Consider the following 17,808-nt stretch of genomic DNA (forward strand, 5'->3'; position numbering starts at 1 on the left):
TTACAGGAAGCATATCATAAGGTTTCGCTGTTACAACAGAAGCTCTGTTTTTTAATTACAATTCTACGCAATATTACTCACGCTGGTTGACTGGACCTTAACTTAATTCATGCTTCGTTTTTTCTTAAAGTTACTAAACGAGTGATTAACAACTGTCCTCATAAAAGGTGTTCATTAAGCGAGCGAGTTGCGTCGTTCACAAAAACAGCAGGACCTGGCTTATGAGCAAAAACAATTGCTGGTTTGCAACTTTCTGATGCGAGGTTATCTTGTACGCACGTGAACTTCACACAACAATTTTATTTAAGTTTTTTTTATTACATTTCACTATTCCAGAAAACATGATTTAAAAATGCGGTGTATTATCCATGTTCGAACATATTGACACATAAATTAACGAATAGTCTATATTATAAAATTTACAACTCCAACAGGTTGTCAAAGGGCAAAATATTTACTTTTGATTTCTTGTTTGATTGAAATAATAATATAGGCGGGATGTCATGATAATGAACATCAAAAACAACAAGTGCTATGTCGCTAAGTGGAGTTTAGACTGGTCTTGGATCGTCAGCGCACGGATCACCACAGATCCTATCGCTTAGAAGGCCAGAGAAGGCTTGATCAAGACCTTCGAAACCTCCTTCTGCAATGATGAGGTTTTCTTCCACACCAGCGATATCGAGCAACTGGTCTCTATCCAGTGAACCACGTGGTGGAACAATACCAAGGGCGTAGGTCTAATTTGAAAATATTTTGTTAGATTTAATTGTAAATCATTGTAAATCGTTGAATTATTTATAAATCTATATTTGATTAATGTTGTAGTGCTCAACTTAATAACCACATGGTGAATAAAGTCAAGTTTTTTAAAATAAACACTTTCGAAAACACTTCGCAAACTCACCAAAACTCCGCTATTTCGTAAGTCGTTTGCAGCTTCTGTTAGAATGTCTCCATCCTGCGCTCTCCCGTCGGTAATTACCAACATAACATTTCTTACACCAGGTCTGTCTCCGTTGGCTTGGGTAAATATGACGTCTCTAGCGTGCTCTAATGCTTGTCCAGTCCTTGTACCTGCAGCAAACATCAACAATTTAGTTTGATTGTCAAGCTTTTATTAAGTCAAGGAATTTAAGGGTTTTAACTGGTTGTCATAGTAATTCCGTTCTTTTGGACGTAATCACGTGTTTTGCAAAGTTTTGCAAAACTTCACAGAAACAAAATCCGTTTTTACCTCGTCCGTCATACGGGATTGCGTCAAATGCTCTCAGGAAAGCGTCTTGGTCTTCAGGGAAATCATTGAGAAATATTTGGGTAGCAGTGTCGACAAGAGCGTTGTAACGGAATACTGACATTCGTGCCGCATCCGTAGCGAGAGTAAAAGAGCTGTTGTGATTGATATATGGAAAAATTTTAAATGATTCCAAACTCAAAACTTTTGACGGAAAGCAAAGTATTGTCACAACTTTTGAATGAACGTGATTTTATGGTTATGCAAATTTTAAAGGTGAAGTTAACACTAAACAGTTACCAACCTCAGAATGTTTCTCACGAATTGCTTCATTGTTAACCAATTGGCTCCTCCAATAGACGAAGACGAGTCCATGACGACGACAAAGTCCATTTGCGCAAATGGAGGGCAAGGACCTAAAAAATAAACTTGTAGCCAAACTGCAACAACTAGACTTTTATGGTTTAAATTTAGAGGCAATTGGTAAACAATTTTGCTGATAATGCGACTAGTTATCTACAGCACATTTTTTATTCACACTGTTGCTTATTGGGATGAAGTTGGCAGATTTTCAATGATAAATAATCATGTCACTTACGAGCACAACATGGCCTTGGTATACTCCAGGTGCTATCATTTAAACACGTGTTCTCGAAAAGGTCTGGAGGAAAGAGACTGTAACCATCGGCAGTACATTCAAAGACGCAGTTGTTGTTTGCCAAAGTACCGTCTCCGTCACACCTAACTTCGCCATTAAGGAGCTCTTGCTGTGGGCATCGGTTGGCTGCATGGACATTTTATGATTAAACTTTAAAAAGAGTGTCCAGACGATCAACACATATATAAAGTTTCTTTTGTTGACAACCGCGATATAGCTTGTGTAAACGTTTCACTGTGTGGTATAATTTTCGCCACACTAACTCAGACCATTAACAGGTCACAAAATAAGGTTGTGCATGGGATTTAGCGAATGGTAGGATTTCGTACTTACGTTGGCAGTCGGGTGCTGGATTATCCCAAACGTATTCGTCTTCACCGTCTTGCACACAAGTTGTGAGTAAAGGTCCAACTCTGGTGTGGAATGGGTCACAACCGTACTCACAAACAGATCCCAGCAAATTGCCATTGTCGCATACCAAGAAACCGTTAGCTGGGGCCGGGGGTGGATCACTGCAGGTTATTCCTTAAAAAAAACCTTATTAGCAATGCCATCACATTCAAATGTGAAACTGCAGGAAAAGTGTGACAGGATCGAGTTTAGCTGCAAATCGCTGATACTAGCAGTCAGTACTCAGTAGAAAAAACGTAATTTTCAAACCTTTATTTTTCAGTGAAATTGTTCCTAATGTGTTTATGTAAACTTACTTCTGCACTCTGGCGCAGGTTCAGTCCAAACACCGGTGGCGTCGCCATCTCGATCATCCCGGCATGTAGAGGTCGGGGAGCCGATGAGATCCAAGTTTTCACCGAAACATTCAAAGGTGCAAATGCTTCCTGCTCTGTTCTCGCTGGTGCAAGAAGCAAACCCGTTAACGATTTCCGTGAAAGGTGGCTCGCAGGTTATCGCTAAAATAGAAATGCGGTATAGTAATGATCAGCTTTGCACTGGATACGACTGTCTTTACATTTTTTGAACTGCTTTTATGATAAAAGTCCACCAATTGACTAGCAACTGCAAGCACGTTGGTGCAGCTACTATAGGTCGCAGTATGACTTACGTTGGCATGTGGCAGGAGGGTTTGTCCATTCTCCCAAACGATCGTTTTGAGCGTCGTCACGGCACTCGGTTATCGGTTCACCCGATACGTAATAGTTACGATCGCAGATATATCTAAAGGGAAGAAAGTTTTAGTTTGTTTACAAAAAACGTGTTTATGCAGCATATTTAGCTCATAGTCTACACCAACTTGGGGTTTTAAAAGTCAGCATTACTAGATAGGGCAGGCAATAAAGATAACAAATGCAAAATCATCCCACCTGCACTCGCTTCCAAGATTGTTTGCATTGGAGCAACCGACAAAGCCGTTCTCAGGATTACTCTGGGGCGGTAAGCACACGATTGGAGCGCACATAGGAGCCGGGCTGCTCCATACGCCTTCAGAGTCGCCATTGAAATCATCTTCACAAACAGAAGTTGATGATCCGTCCAGATAAAATCCATCCAAGCAAGCGAATCTGTAAAAACGTTTCAAATTAATTAACAATATTTTACGACATTGTATTTGTAGGAGCTTATAAAACATGATGCTCTCCTTACTCGCAAACACTTCCACCGACGTTTTCATTGGAGCAATCAACGCTCCCGTTTCCTGGAGCTACGTGAGGTGGAGGGCAGGTTAGTGGCCTGCAAACTGGAGCCAGAGAACTCCATTCGCCAAACTGATCACCATTGTTGTCATCGATGCAAATTGACTCGGGCGTTCCGTCCAAGTAGTAGTTTGGATTGCAAGAGAATCTATAACAATTTCAAGCCAAGTTACAATCAGATATGGAGCAATAAAGTTACATGAAATCGATTGACATTTTCAATATCATAATTAGTTGAGTAAATTCTTTTTTGGGTTATATAAGCTAACTTTAATTAACCCATGCTGTTAATTTTACCTTGTGATTTGACTTACTCGCAAATGCTGTTTCGGTTATTTAAATCGGAGCATTGGACCGAACCAAATTCCGGATCGCTGTGGGGTGGTAAGCAAATTACTGGGACGCAGGACGGCGTCGGATTGGTCCATACGCCTTCAGCATCTCCATTTCCGTCATCAACACAAGTTGAAGTAACGGCGCCATTCAAGAAGTTACCTTCATTGCAAGAGAACCTGCGTAAAATTTACGGCGTTAGTTAACGTTGCCTTTACGTTGCACTTATAAGAGATCTCAAAGCAATGAGCGATTACCGGCACTCGCTGTTCAAGTTGATGCCACTGTTACAGACAACGGCGCCGTTTTCAGGCGCGTCAAGTGGGGGAGGGCAAGTTATGGGTGTGCAGAACGGAGGAGGTTGTGTCCAAACTCCAAACACGTTACCGTCGCCATCATCAACACAGGTTGAAGCCACTGGACCTTGTAGGAAGTAGCCTTCGTCACAAGCAAACCTGTAAAGAAAGTAAATCTTAATTATTGGTGTATTTAAAAAATTAATGATAAGTAAACTATTCGTCTTATAGACAAAGTTACAGAAGTTACAGCTGTTTTAATACTTAAACATGAGTAGGAAAATGAACAGGATAGATGTAACGCAAACGATAAACGAAATTACCCAAGGTTAATAACTAACGTTTGTACTTGTGCGAACACAATAAACAAACAAGTGTAGCAGTCTCTATAAAATTAGCCTGCTAACGAATAAGGATAGTGCAGTCAGACGTCCTGTATTACAATCAAAAACACTTCTGCCTTCAGACATATTGGAAATTAGTGGCAGAGGCAAGATGTAGTTTTCACCTGCAAGTGCTCCCTTCGTTGATTGCATCGCTGCAATCCTGGGCACCGTTCACTGGCGTGTCCAGTGGCGGAGGACAAGTGATGCGGAGACAAATAGGTGCAGGAGCAGTCCAAACTCCTTCAGCATCACCGTTACCATCATCGACGCAAACCGAACTTTCAGAACCCTCCAACGAATAACCAGCATCGCACGTAAAACTGTCAAGATAAGTTCTTATAAAATAGCTTTATTGTTTAATCATTATTCTAAATCTATTAATTAATTTTGAAGCTTGGAATGTTTTTGTTAATGGTAGTAGATCTTTAAAGATGTATGACTCCAAGAAGCTGTGTTATATTTGGTAGAGCTGAAGACAAAGCGCAATGTTTTTGTGCCTAGAGTCTACGCAATAGATTCTCACCTACAAATACTTGCTTCACTGATACCATCAGTACAAGAAATATCTCCATTTGTCGGAGGAAGAAGCGGCGGTGGACAGGTGATTCGTCTGCAGATAGGAGCAGGTTCGCTCCACGCGCCGAACCCGTCTCCATTTCCGTCATCTTCACACACCGATATCGGTGAGCCAATCAGAGCAAAACCTCCGTCACATTGGAATCTGAAAGCGGCAATTGGTTCTTATTATATAGGGTAGATCAGTTTGAACGCGTTCTGTGACTTCAGTTTGATCAAACGGGACGACGACGAGCAAGCATTTGCGACTTACGTGCAATCGCTTGCCAAGTTGTTATCATCGCTGCAAGAGACCGCGCCGTTGATGGGATCGCGATGTGGGGGTATGCAAACAATCGGGAGACACCTTGGAGCGTCGTCTGACCAATTGCTGTCATCACCTGCAGATGCACCAAGATTAACTCATATTGTATTATAAGCTGGGCCTTGATCGCACGCACAGCTTTGCTGTGATATTTCAAATCTCAAATATTGAAGCAAAGCTAAATGTAGTGTAGACTTCATAAACAGACAACTTAAAAAAATTTCTTACGGCATGTTGTTGATGGGCTTCCACTGAGAGAGAAACCTTGGTTGCACACGAAGCTGCAAACACTGCCGACTCTGTTTGCATCAGTACAGTCGACCAAACCGTTAGCTGGCGCACGTTGTCTCGGATTGCAAGTTGTTGCTGATACGGAAATGTTTAATTAAGACAATTAACCACGATTTAGCTAGTTACATATTTAAGTGATCGAAATGTGGCAAATTAACTTTTTCCAAAACGCAAAACGTGATTTGAAGAATTGCAAAATCGTGCTTAACATATGAATGAGTTTCCAAGGCGATATCGTGCATGCTTGCCCAAAAAGCTGCAATATCATGGTTTCCATTACAGCACACGCACGATAGACCAAGCCCAAGCCAAACCATGTGCTTTATTTAGAAATAATGATAAGTTTCAAAATCGAAATTTTTACTTGGAAAGGTTTCAAAACGTGTTTATTTGAACAAAGGGCGACACGGGTCTCGAGAAAATTAAAAATGCAAAACGTGCGATCAATTATCAATTAACCCATGCGCTGTTTAAAGCCTGCATTTGGCTTTACATAAACTCAGTGTATTTTTAAGCGATTGGCTCATGCCAAACGTTGATGCTAAATACATTCATGATTATTAACGTTGAAAGCTTTGCATTCTTCACTGCACACAAGTTGTTCTTAAAACACTAATGAAATTTTATAAAGTTCTTTTCAGTCAACGTGCCAGCTGGTTGCCCCGCCAAATGACGCATGTGTGCTACAAATACGATGAACACTAAATTAAAAAAGGCGCTATTTATTCATCAGAAAATTGTAACTTACGTTGGCAGGTCGGGGTGGGTCGGTCGAACTCAGCCAACTGCTCACCCAACGTAACACATTCGCTGGCCTCATCACCAACCAGTCGGTATCCTTAATCAAAAATGAAAGTTTAAACGTCAATTTGTAGCGACTGTGGAGAGTTAACATAACAATGATAGAAAAGGTATCATCAAATATTATTAACACCAAGATCATTAGTAACTAAATCAATTTTAATTGAAAACTTCAATGATACAAACCTGGGTTGCACGTGAATGCACAGTTAGTGCCAACTTCTCTTCCTGATTGGCTGTCACATTCGATCTGGCCGAAGCGAGGTGCTCTGATGGCATCGCACCTGGGTTCGGCGTCTATAACAAAACATCGAGAAAACTTGACCAGATATATGAACACGGTTTTTATTTTTAAGACATGTCTCTGGTTTAACCAAAACCTTGTAAAATACGCAATGTTGTTGTTGTTTTTGTTGGTTACATTTTAGAAATTATGTCTTGCCATCTTCTATAATCTATACTAACCTAAGCATCCGAGTTCCGGGGAATTACATAGGTCGGTGTTACAACAACATCGGCAAACTGAACTCGGCGTTCTGCTGTTGCACTGGCTTGGTTGCCACGCAGCTCGAGGATTCTGTATTTATAAAAATTATCTCTAAATTTTCGACATACGACAATATAATGTAATTTATAATGCATGTGTAATCTATTCAGTCCTTCGAGGTAGCATCAGCAATGGTTTACCGCCTAAATGTTCTTTATATACATCTACTCCAACTGCGCATTTCTATTTAAAATTTCACCTGTACAAAGTTGTTGTCACATGCCAAAGCTTGTTTGCATCGCTTGGTAATCCTCAAGCCCTGTGCATCTCTTCGCACTTCGTTTTGACAAGCTTGCTAAACATCAATCAACCACAAAAAATACGACGTTTAGGGCCATTTTCCTATTTTTTGAGCTATTCGAAGACCACGCAACTTGCATAACATCGTGAGAAAATTTCTTGTCCCTCGAAATAATTGACCTATTACATTATACTCTGCACGAATTCATACGTTCACTCATGAATTATAATGCGTGCGTTATACGTCGGTAGCTCAAGTCAGGTTGATTATTATGGAACAATGTGATGCTTGAAGCAATTGGGATAACGAAGCATTGTTACTGTAATATAATGTTTATTTTACATATAATGTCAATTAAATTTGCGGATTAACGAAAAAAATGTCAATTTTGTCGCTAACAAATGCAGACATCCCCCAACTTGTACCTCATTCCTTTGACATCTTTGGCTTCTTCCATTTCTTCGGCAAGCTCGATTGCTTGGTTGATTTTCGCAAACCCAACATTCCAAACCTAAATATTAATTGCAATTATATACCATTAATATATGGGAGCGTAAAATGAAATTTTTTTTGGATAAATGTTATAAATTTCTTAAAATGTGTTAAAAATTTCAGACATTTTGCAGCTTTTACCAATAATATCTGAGATTATATATCAGCCAAGTACAAAGCTTTGTAAATTGTATAAGCCTACAACGATTTTAAGTTTATATACGCGAATAGTGCAAGTCTTCTGTATAAAAATATTGCATCATGGTGAAAAGCAATGCAGTTAAATGTAACACTATACAAGAACGGATTTACCAAATAGCTAAAATTACAAAACTTTAATTTTTCAAAATTTTCATCCTCACTTCGACGTACCTTCGGCTTGAAGAGCAGAAATCCAAACGTAACCCAAAAAGCCAACCGCTAACAAATAAAGTTTCACCATCTTGCTCAAACTTTTCCTTTGAACAAGATAAATGAAATGTTAACACACCACTTCTGTTTAAATAGCGTAAACCCGGCGTCTGACATTTTCAATTCTCCGAATTAATCTAAGAAAACTTTCTAAAGCCCATGACGTAACTGAAATGTACGTCCCGACCGAGACGAAAAAGACGTGAGACGCCTTGACAAAGCGTAGAGGAGACCCAGTCTGTAAAATTTAAATTTGTTGTAAGCTTTCATTATAGAATTGGCGACCGACGTGTCATAAAATTCTGCTTTGTGATTTAATTAAACTTTGGGGACTGATCTTATCCTACAGTTGCTCGCGATTTTTCATTTTTTGAATTGATTTTGCTTTAGGCGGGTTTGGTTAATTACCGTTCAAGCGACACATTATTTTCACACCGACGTCTGAGTCGTGAGGAAAAGTAAATACACCATTACGCTAAAAATAACTTCAACAAACAAATTCTGCTAAAGATGTTTTTACAATAATCAGTTTTAGGCGAAATCAATTTATGAGAAACACCGATAAATCAATTTACACATTTTCCATGTCATGCCATGTCTGTCCATAAAGCAAAATTTCGTGTCTGCTTTACGTATTTGCCGACGTTAATTTTCCTTCAGCGTGGCGGATGCATAACCATGTATATTTAGCCCGAACGACTAAAAACTATGTTACTTCAAAACTACTTAAACATTTAAGGGATAAAGCACCGAATTCTGTAACGTCACATAAAAACCAACGTATGGTTTATACCGGATATGCTACAAAGGTGACGAACACAAATACGTAGTTGTACTAATAGCATATACGTAACCAGTAACTTATGCCGCTTTAAGAAATTCATTACTCATCAATTGTCATCAATGACAGATGGTTTTCAAACAATCCATTAATATATTAGTGATGTCACCTTCCTTACAATAAGATAAAAGCAGTGTTTCATTTACTTTTTTTTATTTTATAAAACCATCAAAAAGTGATATTTACAACTGAGCTGTAACAAAAAGGAAAATAGTCATTCGTTGATCTTGTAACCAGCTTCTGGGGCTGTTGTAGAATTTGGTTACATATAGTTTTGCCATTGTAGTACGTTTATGAACGTTTTCTTGTATATAAGGGCCACTGTAAAATGATGCTTAATCGTTGTAACGTATATTTATATAAAGCATATTTAGAAGAGTATTTACTGCATAAAATGCAAAACGATTCGTAGAAACTTGATCGTTCTACAGCGGCCAAAGTGTTCCAAGCTTTGTTTAGCTTGGCTTTCTGTTCGGACGATCGATCTATTCTAATCAAATTGAAAATTGTTTTGATTTTTGTCTGCTTAGCTGCGCGTTGATGTGTTTTTTTCAAACGGCAATAGAGCTGTCATTTCATAAAATGACACGAAATTCCAAAAAGTACAGATCCCAGAAAATTGCAATCGCATTTCATGTTTAGTAAATATGGCAAAGAGTCGCTCATTTCAAGAGATGAAAAGGTCGCGTTTTGGAACAAATACGAAACATTTTGTAAAATTGCCTTAATGGAAAATCCGTTAAAATCGTATGGACAAGTATACTAGGAAAAATCTAACAAGAATAGATTGGTGCATGACTTGGTGAACAGAGAAACATTGATTGCTTGACAACAATATCCTTGAAGCATTTCGCCAGTCGACTCGCGAATTACCACAAATCTGTCAGCGAATTTGCAGTAACGGAAGCTTGTTGAAACCTTTAAAACCTCATTCCGTCCTACTACAATGACGATGTTATTTATGTTTGTTATCGATTCACTAATAATTATTTTATCAAAGCGACACCGATATTCTTGATAACGTCTAGATCGTGCTGAGGTTCTCACATGAAGTTACTTTAAAATAACTTTCCTAGAAATAATTATAACTCCAGCAAATTACTTACTTAACAGTGTATTTTAACTACAAGAAGGAGCAAATTGCATTGGCTTCAAGTATTGTGTTCATTTCATAAACCAATTAACCTAATACTATTACTGTATCAGCAACGTTAGCATTTCTATCCACATATTGACCACATTTAATAAAATGTTTTTGGCAGTTCTTGTTTTCCTTGTAGTAAAAAGCTTGTGATGTTCATGTTTCGAAGCAAATATTTGTTAACGATGTTGGCAATTCTTTGCAGCTGCAAAAAATAACATACACAAAAGTGGAGAGCTTCTAAAGCTGTTTTAAACCAAGTAACGTCTTTTTATGCGACTGTTCCCTGGATTCTGAATCATTACACACTTTTAAAATATATATATCACATGGTGGCAGGGTGCATGCAAAACGAATCTTAAAAACTTGTCTGAAAGCCAAATTACTACGATATTTTATTGTTTAAGCTTCTGTTTAAATGGTTATAAGAGATCTAAGTTTTTACATCGCCGAATTGTATCGTCACATGTCGTCAAGACAATTTTCATTGCCGATGCCTTCGGTGTTTGTCGTCATAATACAATCTGAACTTTGTAGCATGAACATAAACTAATGTAATGACACAGGTCCTTATATTTGATTCTTACTAAGAAAAAAAGTTCAAAAATCGTGTTTCGAAATGGAAAATGTATTTCTTGTTTAATAAACGAGCAATATAAATCTACATGTGCTTTCTTCATGATAAATGATACAAATCTTTCTTGTTTTTTTATGGAAAGAAAACAAAACTTTTAGCAAAATTGAGTTGAAGGAACGTGCGTGAGAAATGATAGAGCGAATAATGAAGAACAGAGATGCGCAGATGAATAACTTTACAGTAGCTGCGATTAATGTTTTTTAAAATTTGGCTTTAGTGACCTCTCAGAAATTTCAAGAGCGCTCAATTTTTCAAGACCAACTGCTGATTTGCCGCTGTAGTTACAGACGTACAAATGTTGATAAATCTTTCGGAGAAATTTAAGCTACCGTTTCGGTCCCCAAAAACACTTTAAAACACTGGCTGCTATAGTAATAAGTATTATACATTTTAAAATCTTGCTGGAATTTTCACTTATATTGATCTAGGATCCTCAGCACAAGGATCGCCACAGATCTGTTCACTAATTTGATTGGACAGAAGCCCGGTGAGACCTTCGAAGCCGCCCTCTGTAATGATGACGTTATCCGTGTTACCGGCGATGTCATTCAGTTGGTCCAAGTCGAGCCCACGGCGAGGTGGCACGACGCCAAGGACGTAAATCTATTGACGAAGCATAAGTTAAGCAACTGATCCTACGTCTCCTGCTGATTCCATTGTCAACGAAATAGGGAAAATGGTTTGAAATTAATCGTACGTAAACTGTTATAATGTCATAAGGCTATGACATTGACGAAATCTACGTCGTCTACAACAATAATATCGTGAGGTGAGCGACTTAAGTAATAAAAGTTGCCGAAGGTCACGACCCTACAGCTGATTCTGCATTTAAAGCAAAAGCAAATTTTAGTGCCTTTCAGTAAGTACGTATAATCCATTCTTGCAATAGCAGTGTTGGTACACCGCTTACCACAACTCACCAAAACACCGTCATCTCGCAAACTTTGAGCAATACCAGCAACATCGTCTTGAGCCCTTCCATCTGTAATTACCAACATGACATCCCTAACATCGGGCCGATTTCCGTTTCCAGCCGCGAAAATGACATCCCTTGCGTGGCGGAGTGCGTTGCCTGTTCTGGTGCCTGGGACAGAACAACCATTACTCAATTAGTTCCGTTCATTTAGAACAAAGACTTTGTTAAGCCATCAAACCAGTCACGTACCCCTTCCATCGTACGGGATGTTATCGAAAGCGTTAATAAAGGCGGCTTGATCGTCAATAAAGTCACTCAAAAGAATCTGAGTATCCTCGTCAACTGCCCTGTTGTAGCGGAAGACAGACATCCTGGCCGCATCATTCGCCAACGTGAATGAGCTGTTAAAAACATAAAAATATAAATTTTCGTTATTTTGCAGCGAAAGCAGAATCATCCAGTTTTGACTCCACTCGAGAGGTCAAATTATTTATTAGCAGCGGAATAGAATGTCAACGCTATACAGCTTTAGGGCACTCTTTTATTTGAATTCTCAATTCTTAATAAATCTTAATTGAGCAATGAACCATACTGTATTAGCTACACCATGCGGTGAACTCAATTTGTGGTATCATATATAGAGCGATACACACGCTTACAATCACATCGTTAGTGTATTACTTTAAAATTGTTCTGACAAAATCAGTCATTGTTATCCAATTTAAATCTCCAATGGAAGATGACGAGTCCATAACAACAACGAAATCCATGACAGCAAACGGTGGACACGGTCCTATAACGAAGATAACCATTATCAATTTTCAATCAATATCTTACTATAATACCTGAATATTTCACAAACATGAATTATTTTAAGGCATTCGGATGGCCAAGTTCCGTTAGGTAATTTATATTCCACTAGATAGCTTACTTCTGCAACAAGGTCTTGGAATAGACCAGGTTGTATCATTGAGGCAAACGTTCTCGTCCAAACCAGGCGGAAAGAGCTCATAGCCAGCATCAATACATTCAAAGAAGCAGGTTGTCTCCGGGTGAGTGCTGGATTCCCCTTCACATACCACCTGCCCACGCGGAAGAATCTGCTCCGGACATCTGTTCGCTGAATAACGGATCAAGTCATAATGCATGATGTCTTGATGTGTAAGGTCAAACGACATACGGCAATGAAGACGACAAAATCAAAATATTTTATAGAAATATTTTTATAGAATATTTCTACTGCACAGAACTGCACTTACGCTGGCAGGAGGGTGGAGGGTTGTTCCACGATCTCTCTCCGTTTGATCCAGCAACGCAGGTTGTGAAGAGCGGACCGATCCTAGTGTGAAATGGATCACAACCGTACTCGCAAGACGATCCCAGGCTAAATCCCGGCCCGTCTCCGCAAACTATGAAGCCATTGTCAGGCGCGGGCGGCGGATCGGGACAGGCGTTAGCTAAACAAATAGTTTGTTTCATAATCGGTTGGAAAGTTTAGCGAAATAACTTCTTGCAACCTCTCGAAAAATAAATATTTTGTTTATGTCTGCAACCTTGTGTCATTTTTATTAACATAGAAAACTTAATACCTCGGCAAAGGCTAGGAGGCTCCGACCACTCTCCAAACTGGTCATCGTTGCTATCATCCACACAAGTCGTTGTTCCACTTCCAACCAAATCAAAGCCAGGATCGCAGGTAAAACTAGACAATGCAACAGAGACAAGAGGAAAATCAAGTACAACTGTTTTGTGATACAATTGAATCCAGTTTGTATTGGCAGTCATAGACACACTATACTCACGTGCAAGTGCTTCCAAACAAATTGGCGTTGCTACAGAAGACCAATCCATTCTCGGGGCTGTCCTGGGGTGGAATACAAGTGATAGGGAGGCAGGTTGGAGGCGGATCACTCCACTCGCCTTCGGCATCTAGGTCTCCATCATCCCGGCAAATTGAACTCTGGGATCCCAGCAAAAAGAAACCAACGTCACAAGAGAATCTGTTACGTCGCAAAAGTAGAAGTTAAACATTACGGTCACGGTTCTTTTTAATTAAAATAGTTATAAAAATATCTTTATTTGGGCTGTTTTCCAATTTAAAAAGGGTAAAACACCGCTTTTTAAGTAATAAATATAACACTCAATGTTCACGGTAATAAGGTTTTATTAGAAGGATAATTATCGAACCCGTATACCTGCATTCGCTTCCGTCGAAATTGTCGTTTGAGCAAGCAACGCTACCATTATCGGGGTCAATGTGGGGCGGGGGGCACGTCAGTGGGACGCAAACTGGGGGCAGAGAACTCCATAGACCTTGAACATCGTTGTCAAAATCATCTTCACAGATTGACACTGGTTCGCCTTGCAAAGCGTAACCCTCATCGCACGCAAATCTAACCGAAAAAACGATCCATGTAAATCAAGTTTAGGTTTTCCCTAGGCCGTATAGGCAAATGAGACACTTGCCCATGTAAGCGTTCAGAAACTTTGGTACAAAACATTTTTTAAAGTAATGTGCTAAAGTATATACATGTAACAACATGCACAATCCGGGACGTGCTTGATTGCATTTGCCTTTTATTTTACACAGCAATGACCTCCCGTTAAATAAATTGCTTAAACCATGTGAAGAAAATGATACGAATTAGTTTTTAACTAATTATAACGTTTACCGGCATCGACTGTTTTGCAAATTTCCATCGCTACAGGCAACTTGGCCATTTTCGGGATCTGTATGCGGAGGTGGACATGTAACAGGAGCGCAAGTGGGCGCTGGAGCGCTCCAAATTCCCTCTCCGTCGTTATCAAAATCATCTTCACAAACCGAAGCCGGAGAACCTTGCAAGAAGTAGCCCGCATTGCAGGTAAAGCTAAAAAATATTTTGGAGTGATGTTTGATTGTTGTGCTTATATATTTCCGTGCAACAAGTCTTTAAACAATGACAGCAATTCCATGTTATAAATGGTAATTGTCTTTTCACTGTCTTACTAGTTAACTAGTTTGGTATAACTACAGTTTATTACATGACATCTGTCAAATCACTTTGATTGACATGTCAACTTACTCGCAAACACTGTTCAGGAAATTTCGGTCAGAGCAGGAGACTACTCCGTTTGCAGGCGGAATATGCGGAGGAGGACATCTGATCCGGATGCAGAACGGAGGTCTATTGTCCCACTCACCATTCCCTCCTAAGTAAAAATCAAGAATGTTGCTGGGACCACGAGCTAATATGTGGAACCGGGCAATACATACAACTTATCACTTGTTTTTAATAAGCAGTTTTTTCACATTGGCTTAACTAAAACGCTGTTAAAAAGAGCATTTACGTGAATTTCAAACAGCAGTCTTAGTACAGCTGGTAACCGCAGCATAATTGCTGAATATTAAATTGTTATGATTGCGTAATGAGAAGTTATACCGCAGGTTGTTGCGTCATTTCCGCTCAAGTAGTACCCTTCGTTACAGGTGAAGTCACATACGCTGCCGATGTTGTTCCTGTCGCTGCAAACAACGTCTCCGTTAGATGGCGCACGTTGACCAGGTTGACAAGCAAGAGCTGTTGAGTAAACAATTTGAGAAAGAATTTATTAAGATTCTTTTCATTTTACTTAAGACATTCTTGTGGGTCCTGCTGGAAACGATTTCAAAATAAGATCTTGGCCAAAATTTGTGTTATTTCTTTGCTGCATACCACCACACGTTGTTTATAAGTCGTGATTCATTCATAGCGATTTACGGCATTTGCAGAGCACGAACAATGGGCTAAAATGTAATTTAGGCCGGAAATCAAAACAAAAAACCACCAAACCTATCATACGAGGCATGTTTTTAATAAACGACGACTTTTTGTTTACTGCAGCGTCGATCACGACACCTTAAGCCAAGTGTTCTGGTACCTGGTGCCAAAAGGTCTATTAAGCAAGGCAAAAAGAAGAAAAACGTGTTTAATGATCACTTCAGGATATCCTGTCGTCCTTAAGATGATTATTTACATTCAGATATGTTACTGCGAAACCATTTTAACTCATTAAGTCGTGGTTGTTTTTATAAGGGCATTCGAAATTCCGTTATTGTTTAAATATAAAGTTAAAAAGGTGCTATCACGTACGTAACGTTTCCAGATATTTGTGAATCTCGAAATGATTGAATTATTGCCTACATTGCACCTTAATCACAGTTAAACTGCATTAAACCTCAGAGCTTGATATAATCAACACTTCAAGCCTAATTCATAAGATGTCGAACACATCAATGTGTCCTTCAAACGTTTAACTACAACAAGATTGGCAAAATAAGGGTTTTCAAGTTGAGATAATTGTGATAATAATGGATACAATAATCAATTGGATGGCTATGATTGCAGTGAAATTGATTTGTCCGATTGAAAAAAACTCTAGCGTTAAAGTTTTTCATTAAACTTATATGTGTAACAGGATGTTAAGACGACTGCTTGTGTATAGTATTTGTACGGGTTTTTGTAGACTTTTGCAAATTTTACTGTAAGTAAATTTAAAATTTGCCCATAACTGGCTTTTTAAAGCTTCTTTCCGAACAGCCAAATCGTGTTTAATTCTGTTGGTATTTTGTGAAGATACTAAATTTAGTTCTAAAAAATAGTTGTCAGTAGATTCTACAATTTACGATAAAAACGATTTTAACGGTGCAGATTTTAACGGTGTATTTGCAGTTCGTTGCAGAGTATTTTCTTTTCAACTTTTGTGTGCTACAAAAATTGACTGCGTCGCAACAACGTCTGTAAATTGGAGACGTTAACAGTAAAAACCAACAAGAGCATAACAACACAGCTTGGTCAATTATAAGTTGACTTTTTATCTTTTAAATGTTAAACAGAGAAAACGTGAAGGCCTGAAATTGATACAAATATTAATAACGGCTTTGATTCAGAAGTTAGCAATTTTTACTCACATCTACAGACGGGGGGTGGACGATCAAACCTCGCCTCTCTTGTACGTCTATTCATCGCACATGTGGTGGTGTCATCACCAAACAATTCATAACCTTTTCAAAATAGAGCAATTGCATTGGTTGTCATGCAAATAACGCGATCAATAGATAGAGAAACTACACTTCGACATCAAGAAATAATACAAAGATAATAATTAGATGGGCAGAGGCGGCAAAAAGCAACTCTTTTTACCTTCGTTACAGGCAAAGTTGCAATTTGTTCCAACAGAAGTACCCGGCTGGTTGTCGCATTCCACTGAACCAAAACGCGGTGCCCGGGCAGGGTTACATTGGGGATTTCCTGCAAGAAATATGGGCGTAGTTTTTAGTAAAAATGAAAGCGATTGTATTATAAAGACGATGTAGAAAAAGATATAAGTTTGATCTCAAGGCAAATCTTTAACATGAATCAAAACTAACAAAAAATTAGTCGATTATATATTATATAACATATAGTTAGGCCTACAGAAAAAACGAAATATCTCATGGCGTTATTTTTTTATCCGAACAGGAGAACTGCAGAAGCGTAGAAACGCTGCAGTCCATTATTTTACGTTTTACTCATATAAACTTGAAAGCAAAACAACAAAAAAGAAAATTAACTCGTTTATAAAACCGACGAACTTACGATTTAGGCACCCCAACAAGGGTCTATTGCAGCGGTCAGTGCTGCAGCAACAACGACAAACAGAGTTGTCGACTCCTCCATTGCATTGGCTAGGCATCCAAGCGGAACGCGGGTTCTAGAAATTAAAACAATCTTTTACTACTTTTAGCTAGGCTTACAGGAAATGGTTTTCGGAACATTTTATTTAAATACAGTGTATAAGCTAAAATAAACATGTAACTTGAAACTAGAGACCACTAGCACCTCACCTGCACAAAGTTGTTGGAGCAAGCAAGACCTTCTTTACATCTTTTTCTCACCAAAAGACCAAATGAATGTCTTCTGACTTCGGTTTGGCAAGATTGCTAAAACAATATATTTGTTTGACCGATCAGATTTGTTGATGACCACTATAGCTTTTGACACGTTCTCTTGCCCGCTACGAGCTTGTCAAAATGCGATTTCTCTATCGTTCTAA

The 17,808-nt window shown here is 38.8% G+C and overlaps 2 protein-coding genes across 2 annotated transcripts; both read right to left on the reverse strand.

The window, feature by feature from the left end:
• Positions 1-297: 297 nt before the first annotated feature.
• On the reverse strand, positions 298-8,331 carry LOC143463561 (sushi, von Willebrand factor type A, EGF and pentraxin domain-containing protein 1-like). Its single transcript, XM_076962082.1, has 22 exons — positions 8,181-8,331; positions 7,742-7,827; positions 7,275-7,370; positions 6,994-7,105; positions 6,715-6,825; positions 6,476-6,565; positions 5,665-5,802; positions 5,386-5,512; positions 5,080-5,277; positions 4,679-4,876; positions 4,132-4,329; positions 3,856-4,053; positions 3,492-3,689; positions 3,212-3,409; positions 2,953-3,065; positions 2,600-2,800; positions 2,226-2,417; positions 1,833-2,018; positions 1,539-1,650; positions 1,238-1,389; positions 908-1,077; positions 298-740 (listed from the first exon to the last, which is right to left on the reverse strand). Exons 1-22 carry the CDS (start codon positions 8,248-8,250, stop codon positions 552-554), a joined length of 3,333 nt encoding a protein of 1,110 aa, XP_076818197.1. The 5' UTR covers positions 8,251-8,331; the 3' UTR covers positions 298-551.
• A 2,477-nt stretch (positions 8,332-10,808) lies between these two features.
• On the reverse strand, positions 10,809-17,741 carry LOC143463563 (P-selectin-like). The gene is made up of 16 exons (XM_076962084.1): positions 17,600-17,741; positions 17,352-17,466; positions 16,917-17,024; positions 16,685-16,777; positions 15,177-15,314; positions 14,820-14,946; positions 14,427-14,624; positions 13,950-14,147; positions 13,557-13,754; positions 13,344-13,456; positions 13,014-13,211; positions 12,686-12,874; positions 12,436-12,547; positions 12,004-12,155; positions 11,759-11,922; positions 10,809-11,441 (listed from the first exon to the last, which is right to left on the reverse strand). Exons 2-16 carry the CDS (start codon positions 17,446-17,448, stop codon positions 11,253-11,255), a joined length of 2,274 nt encoding a protein of 757 aa, XP_076818199.1. The 5' UTR covers positions 17,449-17,466; positions 17,600-17,741; the 3' UTR covers positions 10,809-11,252.
• Between the last annotated feature and the right edge of the window lie 67 nt (positions 17,742-17,808).

The sequence above is a fragment of the Clavelina lepadiformis genome, chromosome 6 (assembly GCF_947623445.1).
Source record: "Clavelina lepadiformis chromosome 6, kaClaLepa1.1, whole genome shotgun sequence".
Classification (NCBI taxonomy): Eukaryota; Metazoa; Chordata; class Ascidiacea; order Aplousobranchia; family Clavelinidae; genus Clavelina; species Clavelina lepadiformis.

Excerpts from the sequence above, each read along its gene's own strand:
- LOC143463563 (XM_076962084.1), bottom strand. The coding sequence starts at position 17,448 with ATGCCTAGCCAATGCAATGGAGGAGTCGACAACTCTGTTTGTCGTTGT. Across the intron at positions 17,025-17,351 it reads CTTGTTGGGGTGCCTAAATC|GAAATCCCCAATGTAACCCT; the intron begins GTAAGTTCGTCG and ends TATTTCTTGCAG. Across the intron at positions 14,625-14,819 it reads TTCCTGAACAGTGTTTGCGA|CTTTACCTGCAATGCGGGCT; the intron begins GTAAGTTGACAT and ends AATATTTTTTAG.
- LOC143463561 (XM_076962082.1), bottom strand. The coding sequence starts at position 8,250 with ATGGTGAAACTTTATTTGTTAGCGGTTGGCTTTTTGGGTTACGTTTGG. Across the intron at positions 5,278-5,385 it reads AACTTGGCAAGCGATTGCAC|ATTCCAATGTGACGGAGGTT; the intron begins GTAAGTCGCAAA and ends TGCCGCTTTCAG. Across the intron at positions 4,877-5,079 it reads AGTGAAGCAAGTATTTGTAG|TTTTACGTGCGATGCTGGTT; the intron begins GTGAGAATCTAT and ends TTATCTTGACAG.